Raw genomic sequence first — 13707 nt, forward strand, 5'->3', positions numbered from 1 at the left:
CCTGACTCAACTTAATGATTATTAATATTATGTACCTTTTTATAATATTATATAAGAATAGATTTTATTAGAAAATAAATATTATTTATTTAAATGTTTTTAAATTTTTAATTTTTATAAATATCTATATACAGGATGTTTGGTAAAGATTTATGCAATCTTTATAAACAGGTAGAGCACATTAAACTGAACAGAAAAGTCCTTTACCGTTTTTCCATTTTCGCAATAGTTAACGAGTTATTGATTACACAGGTACACAAAAAAGTGGTGTTTCCTTTTGAAATTAGGAAAAAATAGGCCAATTCAGCAATTCTGATCTTGGATTTGAATTTAGCGAGTCAAAATACATAAGGATTAATTAATTTGGTCCGCCAAACCAACCACTTTTTTGTGTGCCTGTGTAATCAACAACTATTAACTATTGCGAAAAACGCAAAATGTTAAAGAACTTTTCTGTTCAATTTAATGCGCTCTACCTGTTTATAAAAATTGCATAAATTTTTACCAAACACCCTGTATATAAATGTACATATACATATGCATGTATATATATTTATGTTTATCTTTAAAATATCGAATTTTTACAATACACAGAGCATTGTAAAAAAAAATTTCTGCAATAGGCTGACAATTGCAGAAAATATCGAGTTTTTACAATACACAGAGCATTGTAAAAACTAAGTTTCTGCAATAGGCTGACAATTGCAGAAACTATCGAGTTTTTACAATACACAGAGCATTGTAAAAACTAAGTTTCTGCAATAGGCTGACAATTGCAGAAACTATCGAGTTTTTACAATACACAGAGCATTGTAAAAACTAAGTTTTTGCAATAGGCTGACAATTGCAGAAACTATCGAGTTTTTACAATACACAGAGCATTGTAAAAACTAAGTTTCTGCAATAGGCTGACAATTGCAGAAAATATCGAATTTTTACAATACACAGAGCATTGTAAAAACTAATTTCAGCAAAAGGCTGACAATTGCAGAAAATATCGAATTTTTACAATACACAGAGCATTGTATTCGCACTTAACAAATCAAACTTTCGCCTAGGGATTCTCAAAGTAGAGTCTTTGCCCTTTAATTAAAAAAAAGTACATGTAATTTAGATGATTTTTCGCAAAGTTGCATCACTTTGAAGATTGCCTAAAATTCGGTCAAAATTTTTGGATCATTTTATTTTGCGCCAGTGTATATATACATAAATATCTATAAAAAATAAAAAGTTTAAAAAAATTACAAGAATTAAGTGATAGGTAGAAAAAAATAGAGAGAGAGAGAGAGAGAGAGAGAAGGAGAGAGAGAGAGAGAGAGAGAGAGAGAGAGAGAGAGAGAGAGAGAGAGAGAGAAAGAGAGAGAGATTTCGGGAAGGTAACATTTGCGTTTTAAATATTTTGAAAAAAAGGAATCTTAAACTCTTAATTCTCATTTCTTATTAATTATCATTCTTAATAATTATTATTTTTTATTAATTATTATTTTCATTAAGTATCATTTGCGTTTTAATTATTTTGACATTTTGTGTATTTTAATAGAAGGAAAGGAATGAGATTAGAGAGAATGAATTGAGATCTAGAGAGTTTAAAAGGAAATCCAGAAAGTGAAAGTGTTGAAATTTGATTAAAAATTATCAGGTAACAATACATGTAATATTATAAATTTTAATTTATTAAAAAATTTAATTTTAATGATGTATTATTAAGGCATAAAATTAAAAAAATTTAATTTTAAAGTTGTTGAATGCTTATTATTAGAAGTTGTTGAAATGGTCAGAGAGAGAGACAGTGAGTTTTGTCGAAAGAGATTAGAAAAGGAAAGAGATTAGATAAAAGGAAATTGTTATTGAGAGAGATTAAACAAGAAAGCCAGAAAGTGAAAGTTTTGAAAATTGATTAAAAATTAACAGGTAACATTACATATAATATATTATAATTTTTAATTTATTTAAAGGGGATTAAGTATGCAGATAAAGTATGTAAGAGTGATATTAAGAAACATGAAAATATAATATAATTACTAATTTGTGTTTAGAGAGAGAGAGAGGGATGGAGGGGGGAGAGTGGAAGAGCGTGAGAGATAAAGAAGAATAAATAAGAAAGTAAAGTGTAAGAGTAATATTGAACAATATGAAAATTATATAATTAATATCATTAATAATATAATTAATAATTTAGAGAGGGAGAGAAGGAGCGTGAAATAGAGAAGGGCATTAAATATGATAAAGTGTGTGAGAGTAATATTACAGAAGAAAAAAAAGTGCAATGTTCAATATAAAAATGCTAAGTGGCGCGCGCGAAGCGCGCGCAATGTTGTGTTCTAGTCTAGTATACAAAAATAAACTAATAAAAAAAATAGACCTGTCTCTTGTATCTCTTAAAATCCCTTAATCAATATTTATTAAAAATGTGATTTTTAAATATCTATGTTCTACCAAATCTAAAAGAATTAAATTATGTAATTATTACAACAAAAATTATTATTACCTTGCCTAGAATGGGCATGTGCGACATGACGTAAACTGTCAACACTCGGTGGTTGAGGTACGGAATGCGGTTCTTCGATGCGTGGTAGTTGACTAAATGCTATTTGTTCATGTTGTGTTTGCCTTTGCGTTTCTAACGTCATTGGTTGAATTTGTGCATACGTTTCACTACCGCTGGTGTATACTTTGTCCTGCTCGTCAATTGCCGCGTACATTTCATCTATAGAACAAATTGTGAATTTCTTATAAGTTATATTTACTATAGTATGCTTCTAAAGATTATTTACCAGAATCATCGGAAACAGTAGCATAGTGAGAATCCGTAATTGGTCGAGTAGGTTGATTCTGTCTGTAAGTTGCTTTGGTCTGCGCTATTATGTTAGCTAATGGTTCCCTCACGCTTATGCTTGTATACCCTTCTATATTAGAATGATAACAACGCAATTTGTTAAAAATTATTCATTATATCATTATATGATAAATTCCAAATGGGAAAATTTTATAATCACATTGTGGTAATATTGTAATAATAATCTTACACACTGATCAAAAGTTTGGATGCATGACACGATTTTCCATATCCGTTCAATTCGTAAAAGCAAATTTAATGCCCTAGCGGACGCATTTTTAATTTTTAACGACTTTATTTGCAACGTTAAAGATCTAAAAGAAATTTAAAAATATCATTTCTTACGTAAAATTTTTTATAAATTAATATAATATGAAACTCTAACTCTTTCTGCATCGGTGCATAAAATAATTGTACTTTAACCTTGCCAAAAAATACTATAGATAAGTTACAAAAAAATATACTTATATACATTCTATGCAAAATTCTTGACAAATTTCGAGCCACTATAGTGATTCTGCCGGCAGTCTAAAAGTTAAGGGTATATTTTTTAAATTAGTCAAATTTGACATTTTTTTTTTAATGGCGGGTAAATCGCAAAAATTTACGAGATGTATTTTTTTCACAATAATTCGTAAATTTCGGATAACTAAAGGCTTATTATTATTGAAAATAATGGAATTGATATTTGCAGTTGATTTTCGATCAAATACACAATTTTTAATATAGCGGATTTAATATGACGACAAAAAAATGTAAAATTGATCAATTTTTCTACATTCTTCTCATTATTTCGTAAATTTTTATTTGAAAATAATTTCTTCTCGCTCGTGAAGTATGTCTTTGAGTATTTCTGTCTGTCATTTAATATGTCTAAAAGGAAGTTATGCAAAATTAAGGAATGCTAAATGAGTGATCCAACTATAAAATCATCCATATATGACGAAATAATGTTTTACATCACTAGAAGATATAATTATTGTTAATATATTAATAGGTTTGCGAACAATTAGTGATAAAACTAAGTAAGAATAATATATTATAAGTCGTATAGAAAATGATAAACATTAAAAGAAAGTATCAAACAGTTATGAAAGAATTAGCGACACTCGATAAAAAAAATTTCTTTTTGATAATTCATAACATTAGAAATATATATTTTCATATATTTTATCGAGGTTATTATTTTTATTTAATCATTCAATCAATACATCACAGATTAGAAACCAAGGAAAATACCTAATTATGTATAGCAGCAATAAACTTTAATAGCCAACAATTTCTATTATTTTGAATTTACTGCTTTCTAACTTATAACTTTATAAATTTATGTCCATTGATATATTCCAATAAATTAATTCATAACCTGATAATAGTTTGTGCATAAAACAGTTTTCGAGAAAGGATTCATGGAGAAACTTAGAAAAAATGTGGAAAATCAACAATCCTTTTTGGTTGCCATATTGAATTCGCTATATCAAAGAATTATGTATTTGATTGAAAATCAACTGCGAATATCAATCCCATTATTTTCAATAATAATAAGCCTTCAGTTATTCAAAATTTAAGAATTATTGTAAAAAAAATAGAATTCTTACATTTTTTCGATTTAGCCACTATTTTTAAATAAAAATAACAATCTTGACAAGTTTAAAAAATATAAAATACAACTATTTTGTGCACCAATGGTTGTGGAAAAAGTTGGAGTTTAACACTATTTTAACCCTTGATTGTCACATTTATCTCAAGTCGCATCGTTGTCACATTGGGATACAACGTATCCATTTCGATTTTTAAACGATCACTGTTTTAAAACTATCGGAGATATGATAACCAAACAAATTGGGGATTAACTTCAATCCTTTTAGAACATTATTTGATTGTTACAATGTTAAAATTTAAGAAGCTTTATGTTAAAAAAAGGAAAACTGTAATTTCCGGAAGAAATAATTTTTACAAAAAAAATCTTATCTTTTTTAATTTTAAATATTTTAAGTTCAAAATTTATGTAGTTACTGTTAATATATAGTACTTCAATGAAAAAAGTAGTTTTTTAATCGGCGCTTAAAAAGAGATACTTATTTGAAAGTAGAAGGAAGATATAAGGTACAAGGAAGGTATAAGGTATAAGGAAGCTATAAACAAGATATAAGTAAGATTTATTTGACTTCAAAGTTGACGCATGGATACTGTACCCAGTGTGACAACCGAGAATTAACTCTTTAACTGTGAGACGGAAATCAATATTCTGTGCCATTTTTGTGTTGAAAAAGTTTTACAATTTCATCTATAAATTTATTCTTTACATTTTTGGGGTCGCTGGTTTCGAATTTGAGATCAAAATTTCAAAATTCAAAATAGCAGATCCAATATAAAAACCAATTTTCAAAAAAATTTAATTATTTTTAAAAACTAATGCGCCATATTAGATTCATTTTTTAATTTTGACATAAAATTTAGATTTAGCAACCCAAAAAACTTATAAAAATCCATTTTCAAGAAAAACTGATTATTTTAGAAAACTTTGATGCGCCATATTAAATCTTTCATTTTGCATTTTGCAATTTGGACCTTAAATTATAGCGTTTTCTACTGGCAAAACTAGTGCAACACTGGTGCGCACTGAGTGCAATTTTATTGTTCCACTGTAAAAATCAGTTCACATATATTCAATGTTTAATGTTCTACTAACAAAATTGATGCAAAAAAATTGCACCAAGTGCAACTTTTGCTCCACCGTCTTTCGAGACGGTGGAAGATGCCAGTGCAAATTAAATAGATGTTATGTTCGTGCTTTAAGGTATTACATTAAAGTATATGTTATTACATTATTTTAGTAAACTTTAGAACAATGAAATTGTTTAATTTTTAAACCTGTCTAATGATGTGTTCCACTGAACCACACTAAACCTGCACTATTATTGCGCTAGTGGAGTTTTCATCGAAATCTACCGCAGCGTTGGTGCTGCACCAGTTTTCCCAGTAGAAAACGCTATTAGAATTCAGCCACCTCAAAACCTTGGAATACTTGCCACTATAAAAATTCCGATAGTTTAATTTTATTTTTTTCGAAATGCACATATATGTCATCCACACTGGTGGTACAGTCGGTTGCTAAGGGTGCAGTCATATGAGACCAGCGTACAGCGTACCGACGTATGGCGTAAAGGAATTAGACCAATCCCAAGGTTTACGCCCGTTTTGTTAGCACAGACATCGACTGTCCTATGTGTAACACAAAATATAAGATGAGCACGAAAATTCTCCGGACCATAGTGCCGCCGCGTGATACACGCGTGACAATGTCAGCTGTGTTTCCGAGAACAAAGCGACAGAAACAAGATTCAAGGCGAACGATCCCTGACAATATCGGCAGCTTAGTTTTTCGGGCAGTCTCGTTTCCCGCGCCGAACCGACAATACCACGAGCGAATAAATGACTAAGTACCAATAAACATAACGAGTTCTTTTACGGTCCTCTATCCATACATTGTCTTACTTTTTACCTCCTTTGTCTTTCCCTACATATAGGGCGTACTTACGCCAGCGTTATGATCAATAAATCAATTAAAAAATCTCTTGAGTACATAAATTAATATATTCAAGTTCCGCGTAAAAATCCCAAGATATAAATACCTTAAGATGATGAAAAATATAAAGAAATAATTATATTTGATAAATTCATATTTTAAGAAAAGAGTTTAAAATTTAAAAATAACGTTATACATATCATAATATAATATGTAATAATAAAAATATGACATATAATAAATCATATACAATAATAACAATTTTTATATATTTTATATACAGTAATCGTTTATAAAGATGTCATTTAAATATTTTTATTAAATATTATTAAATATTATTTATATTCAATTATTGTATTTCCTGATTAAAATATTTTATTGGAAATCTCTCTCAATTGGCTTATTTTATTGAAATTCCTTAAATTCATTAAAATTTATTTAAACTTATCAAAATTTCTTAAAATTTAATAAATTAAATTAATGTTATTAACCAATTTATTCTATTTTATTAAGAATAGAATAGAATAGAATAGAACCTATCCTTTACTTTTTCCCATCCTTCCTCATCCATCCGTCTCACTCAATACTATTACATCCCAGTTCTTCAAACCTTCCCAAAAGTCCTTATCCTTATTCCCTACCCCTGCCACATTCCAAAACCCTATTTTATGCACCTCCCCCTTCCCAAATCCCTCTCTTTTTCTCTTCTCCCCTCCCCCTCCCTTTCTCCCCCTTCCCACCTCTCCTCCTATCTTTCTTTAATCGTTTTCCTTATCTCCAAATCACATTTCTCCTATTTCACCCCACATCTTCATTTTCCCATCCACCCACATCCTCATATATCCTACATTGACTCTCTTCCTTTTTTTCAACTCTCTATCTGCTTCCCTTTCTATTTTCCATCTAGCTCTCCTCTCCTCTCTCGTTAGATCGTCATCTATCCCCTCTCCCTTCTCCCTTTTAATCTTTTCTTTGCCTCCATCACTCTCTTTTTACTCTCTAAGCTTCCTTCAATAACATCATCCCTCTCCCCTTTCTATCTACCCCCCTACTCTCCTTACCACCCTTACACTCTCTTCTATACCCATTTCCCCCCATAATGTTTTTACTGTCTCCTCCACTTTTCCCTCTCCTATCTTAACTCCTTTGACTATTACATTATTTCTCCTTGTTTCCCTCTCCCTTTTATCTAACCTGACCTCGAATTCTCTCATTCTTCTCGTTATTCTCCCTACCTTCCCCTTTCCTTCCCTTCTCTTCTTTTAAAAATCCCCCCCCCCCTTTATTACCACTCTTCTCCAACTTTTGTTCTAAATACTCTATTCTTTTTTCCATCAACTCTATTCTATCCCTCATCTCTCTTCTTTCCTCCTCTCACCTATTTTTTAATGCTACTATTTATTTAATTATTTTATTATCATTTATTAAAACAAATTATTTAAATTTAGAAATAAGTTTCTTTATATACATAATTTTTTACGTATCTGTTATTTCGTTGAATACCAAGATAAACTTTTAACCTTTAGCCTACACACTTCGAAAAAATTACTTACCCTACACAAGGGATATTATGTCATACCCCAACTACTTCAAATTATTGCCCTAAACCCATATCTTAATCGAAATCGTTTTAACTTGGAAAAAATTCTAAATCAACTTTAAAGCTTTGAAAATAATATCTGATAAATTACATAAAATTTTTTTAATTTTAACACACATCAAAAAATTCTTGAAACAAAGATTAGATGAAAACTGATGTTTTTTACTAAAAAAATTCGTACAATTTTTAATTTTCAATATTTTTTAAAAAATCTTATGCGATTATTTTCTAGAGATGTGACGCTAAATATGAAAAATAAATGCTATAGTGGGCATTGTAATAACCATATTTATTTAAAATTACCAAGATGAAAATTTTATAGACAAATAAAAATGATGAAATGTAATAAAAATTCGCATTTATTTCAGTAGATATTACAAACCATTTTATATGTTAAGTTATAAAACAAAAAATAGAAAAATAAGCAAGTACAACGTAATTTATTGTTTAAACCATTTTTTTTTTCAATCTGTGCAAGCGCGATCAGTGCATAAAGCCGCGCGGTGATTGTCACATATGCAATCGCTAGCAAGCTGGGAACATTATTCTTAAAAATTTTTTTTCACTTTTTCATAAAACCTTACACTATTTACAAGAAAAAAAATAAAAGATTAAATTGAAAAAACTACGTATCCTACTAAGAATATGTCATACCCCAACTTTTTGGCGTCTACTTCGATCGATTGCCAGAAGCAGACTGACGTCGCGCTGGTAATAGCAACCGTTTAACTTAAAGAGACACGTCTTGACTACTAACAAATGGCACCATAAGTACCGTTTTCATCGATTTACGTATCTAAAATTGAGCTTAAAAATGTGCTGTGGTACGCCATACTCCAGGTGTAGGCTAAAGGTTAATGCTTGCCAGGAACATCATCATTATAATGAAACCATAAGTTATGACATTTTTATATAGCTAAATAATATGTTTATTTACAAGTAAAGTTGTAAATTATAAAAATTTTCAAATTTTAACGTTATTTTATTAACGTGAAAAAATAAATTAAAAAAAAAATTTTTTTTGTATTAGGTGTTAAAGCATTTATTATTATCTTTGCTTTTAAGAATGTGCTACATCTCAAAATATTACTAAAAATAAAAAAAATTTACAGATTGTTTTATTTTTATGTTTAAATAGCTAAAAATTATATTTAAACGGCTGTAAAATTTGAGTACAATTCTCTTATTGGTTTAAAAGTTATTTAATTTTTATTTGTTCCTGATTCTTATGTAAAATTGCATTTGAAAAAAATTGCATTGCAAATTTGGAAATATATAACCCTAAGAATCAACGATTCATAATCAACGATTTTACACAATTTTTTTCAAGTAGATTTATAATTTTTTAATTATTATTTAATAATAATAAATATATTTTTAAATAATTTACAAACATATATTTTTACAGCAAATGCAATATTTTCATTAGTTAATAATTTAAATAATATTAAAAAATTAAAAAGTCATATGTCATTATCCTTATTATTAAAAGGTGTAAAAATACCAATAAAAAGAAAAGCAGAAGATTTACAAGAAGTAATTATGTTATTGATATTTAAATAACATAAAATTAATAAAAAGTATTTAAAAACATTTATTTAAATTAAATATATAAAAATCAAACAAATTAACAACATTTAATAAAATTAATTTAACTAATTTTATTATAATATAAAATATGTATTAATGTATCTAGAAAAAGTACACCGGTATATAAATAAATATAATAATTTAATGTAATATTTTTATTTCAAAATAAAAAAAGGAATTCAATAAATTAAAAACAGAAAATAAATTAAAATTAGATTAAAGCTAAGTTATAACATTTATGTTATTGTTTATCATAATAACATATAATATTATTTACATTTTAGTTCTTATTTTAATAAAGTGAGTAAATTTCTTAAACAAACTTTTTGTCAGAACTCGTCGAGAACTACTCAGAACTCTAGTCAGAACTATTCGGAACTCTAAAATAATTTTCGATTCCGGGACTCGGAAAACTTTCATTTACCGTTCGAATATTGATTATCTTACAAATCGTTGGCCTAATCGCTTTGGGCCATAAGACTTTTCTAATATTGCGCACACTACGTGAAGATCGGTCGGCTTTATAGAAAAGAATAGAGCGCGTGTATGGCCAATCACTGTCTCTTTTCAACCAACATTACGGTGTTAAATAGAAAAAGATAAATATGGTTCGCACGATTAGGCCAACAGTTTGCAAGATAACCGATATTTGAACGGTAGATAATTGAAAATCACTGTGAAATTGGTACCGTAACTTTCTGCACCGCAAGTTTTCATGACAGTTCTACTTGCACCCCAAATAGTTGTGGAGTTTTTGATAAGTTTCAGAAATAGTTCCGTTGATTTAATGATAAAAAAATGAAATATTAAGGTATGTGGTGCTAATTTCTCCTGGAACCTCATGAATAAAAAAGAAAAGTTATATCAACAGTTCTACTTGCACTCGCAATAGTTCTATAGTTCCTCATAGATTTTAACAATAGTTCCGTTACATTAAATATATTTAAACAATTTTTTAATTTGACCGTTGGCACCGCACCACAAGAGTAAACTAGCAAATTATTTAGAGTTACTCAAAAATTATTTTTGAGTTCCGAATAGTTCTTACTAAGAGTTCTGAGTAGTTCTTAACAAGTTCTGACAAAAAGTCTAATGGCTAAAAGTGATTAGGTCAACGGTTTGCAAGATAACCGATATTTAAACGAGAGGTGATTAAAAAATTTCTTTCCCTAAAAATTTTTTTTTAATCAACCCCAAAAATTTTTTATGTATCAGGAACTCTAGGTAATCACAAAATAAAGCGTTTAAGTCATTCAGAACTATTCGATCTCAAAATTTGATTTAAAAAATCGTGAAGTTGGCCCACCTTTTTTCAAAAAATGTTTTTATTAGATTAATTGCCAGAACTCTTTTTAAAAATTATCAGGAACTCTTTATATTGCCGGAAACAAGCCAGAACTCTAATCAGAACTATACTTCAATGCTTTGAAGAGACCAACTTCACACACTCATATTTTAATATACGTTTTGATGATGTTTATTTTGATATTCATATAAATATGGTGCAGAGAACGCGTGGGCGGGGGAGAGGCAGAGCACCCCGTATATTTTCCTAACTCTAACCCAACCAATTTTAAGTTGTTATTTAGCCACAATTTCACATCTGAAATCGCAAATCCATGTGGTATAGTACAAGCGTGGACGTAATTTTGCTCTGTAAGCGGGGAGGGGGGTGGACCTCACTATGCGTAGAAAGTCGCAAACCCATGCGGTACAGTACGAAGCGTGGAAACTTCTTCGCTGTGGCAATACAAACACACACACACACACACACTCACGGATAAGGGTGCAACGGGGGCTTCGCTCTGCCTCCCGCACCCACCCCGTCGGTAGAGGTGCCTTGGAAAGTCGCAAACCCATGTGATACAGTACAAGCGTGAACGTCGTTTCGTTCTGTAAACAGGGGGTGGATCTTGCTACGCGTGGAAAGTCGCAAACTCATGTGATGCAGAAAACACGTGGGCTAAGAAGGGACTTTGCCTCCTCCTGTTATTAACTAATAAAATTAAAATAGTAGAAATCTTTTAGTCGCTAGTAATGTTAAACAATAATAATAAATTCTTTCTTAGTCGACCAACCGGCTAGATTTTTATTCGTGATAATTTACATAAATTTTGATGTTTTGGCCCTGATTTTGTGTCCTTTTCAAGTACAATGAGAGAGCGGATTTTTATCATGTAAATCCGCTCTCTCACTGTACTTGAAAAGGATCAGGTTCGAAACGTCGAAATTTATGTAAATTGTCACGAATAAAAATCTAGCCGGTTGGTTGACTGAAAAAGAATTTATTATTATTATAAAATTAACTAATAAAACTCGAATTGTGTTAGATAAGTTTTATAAAGTTTTGAACATTTAACGTCGTTTTTCTCAAAAACTATTGTCTTTATGGCAAGAATCAATAGAACTTAAAATGTGTATTTCCATGAGATCTACAACTTTTATCTGAAATATATTTTGAAATTCCCATTATTTACAGAAATAAATAGAAAAAACCGTGATTTTTATCATTTTTTTATGGTTTGCGCCATGAAAATCAAATTTGCGCCAATTTTCACTATCGTATTCGTAATCAACGCGCCAAAATACTACAAGCTAAATTAACTCGCAAACAATATAAACAATACATACTCTCAATTTAATACACATAACTGAGTCAAGGATGAAGTCACTAGCAACCCCCCATCTCCCATTGGGAAACTACCCTCCCCAACCCCCTGTTAACATATACCAAAATAAACATCATCAAAATGTTGTATATTAAAATATACAAAAAATTAAAAAATAATTTAAAAAGTGGCTTTGAGTCGCCAAAATTCCTTCTAATATATTTCTTTTCTATCCAAATGGAAGTTATTTATTGAACAAAACAGAAGCATGGTAGAACAGCCTAATTTAACGTAATATTTTTATTTCAGAGTACAAAAAAGAAATTCTATATAAATTGAAAGCAGAAAATAAATTAAAATTATATTAAAAACTATGTTATCACATGTTTCTTTACCCAACAAAATTACCTTTTTAAAAAAGGTAAAAAAAGGCGCCAAGTGTTTGGTTTTTCCCTTAAGCAAAAAAATTATTGGATGTTTTAACCTAAGTAATATAAGAAAGAAATCACAAATTCAAGATAAAATTTTTAATCAAATTCAACCTAAGTGGTATATACTTTTGGATGGTTCAACCTAAATATTATACTCACACATAAATTAACTTCTCTACAATAATAATGATATCTAAATATTTTGCGCCAATTATAAGAACAAATATTTTTATAAAAACTAAAACATTATTACTATTCTTTAGCCAGTTTTTATAATACAAAATTTTTTAGATTTGACACTATAAAATTAAAGTATTACGTTTTTTTTTCTACAAAAGTAATGATATATATAGAAAATGCGCCAACTATAAAGTAGATGTTTATACAAGCTAGAACATCTACTTTATTATGCTTTGGCTGACATTATAGTTTAATTTTTTATTAAGCCCGTATCAGACTAGAGATTGATATTGAGATTGAAATGAAATATAACCAATTAGTTAGTCAAATTCTAATTCAATCTCAATCTCAATCTCTAGTCTGATATAGCTTTGATTGTCTTAAGTTTGTCTTTAAATACAATTTCGTTAATTACGAAGTATTTTAACGATAAACTTAAGAAGATTCTTAAATATAAGATTAAACTATAAATATTAGCCTTTTGTATTAAATATTGGCTGCTGTGCGCCGATACGAGGCTGCTGTGCACCTGCAAAAAACAATTGTCAGGAAGTATATTGGCAAAGAGTAAAGAAAATAATATTGAGCTGGTAAATAAGTTTTAATACAAACAAATTATAAATATTACAAATAAATATTTTAATACAAATAAATATTTTACTACAAAAACTTGGCGCTGCTAAACCGAATAATTTGCTTTAATACAAAATCATTTTCTTACAATCTCACTGACCGGTTAAAATTAAAAATAAAATAGCTCTGTAATTTTATATTAGTGTCGATGAGAGATGAAATATTGTATGATGTAGAAGAATTGTGTATTGGATAAATGTTGCTGTAATTGTCAATCAATCAATATACTATTTTTATTCTTTACTTTATTATCCTTACAACATTATCATTGAAATTACAACAATAATTACACATTTTAC

General features: G+C 29.0%; 1 protein-coding gene across 4 annotated transcripts in view; it reads right to left on the bottom strand.

Moving 5' to 3' along the window:
• The window catches only part of LOC105833006, a 173078-nt gene that overhangs the window by 35575 nt on the left and 123796 nt on the right, over positions 1-13707 (bottom strand). For 3 of the 4 annotated variants that reach the window (XM_036291334.1, XM_012674392.3, XM_012674393.3), the window contains 2 exons: positions 2775-2906; positions 2489-2707 (listed from right to left, as the gene is read on the bottom strand). In XM_036291334.1, the coding sequence (XP_036147227.1) occupies positions 2489-2707; positions 2775-2906 (351 nt within the window). The remainder of the gene's footprint in view (positions 1-2488; positions 2708-2774; positions 2907-13707) is intronic. The other variant, XM_012674395.3, reaches the window with a different exon arrangement.

The sequence above is a fragment of the Monomorium pharaonis genome, chromosome 8, assembly GCF_013373865.1.
Source record: "Monomorium pharaonis isolate MP-MQ-018 chromosome 8, ASM1337386v2, whole genome shotgun sequence".
NCBI lineage: Eukaryota > Metazoa > Arthropoda > Insecta > Hymenoptera > Formicidae > Monomorium > Monomorium pharaonis.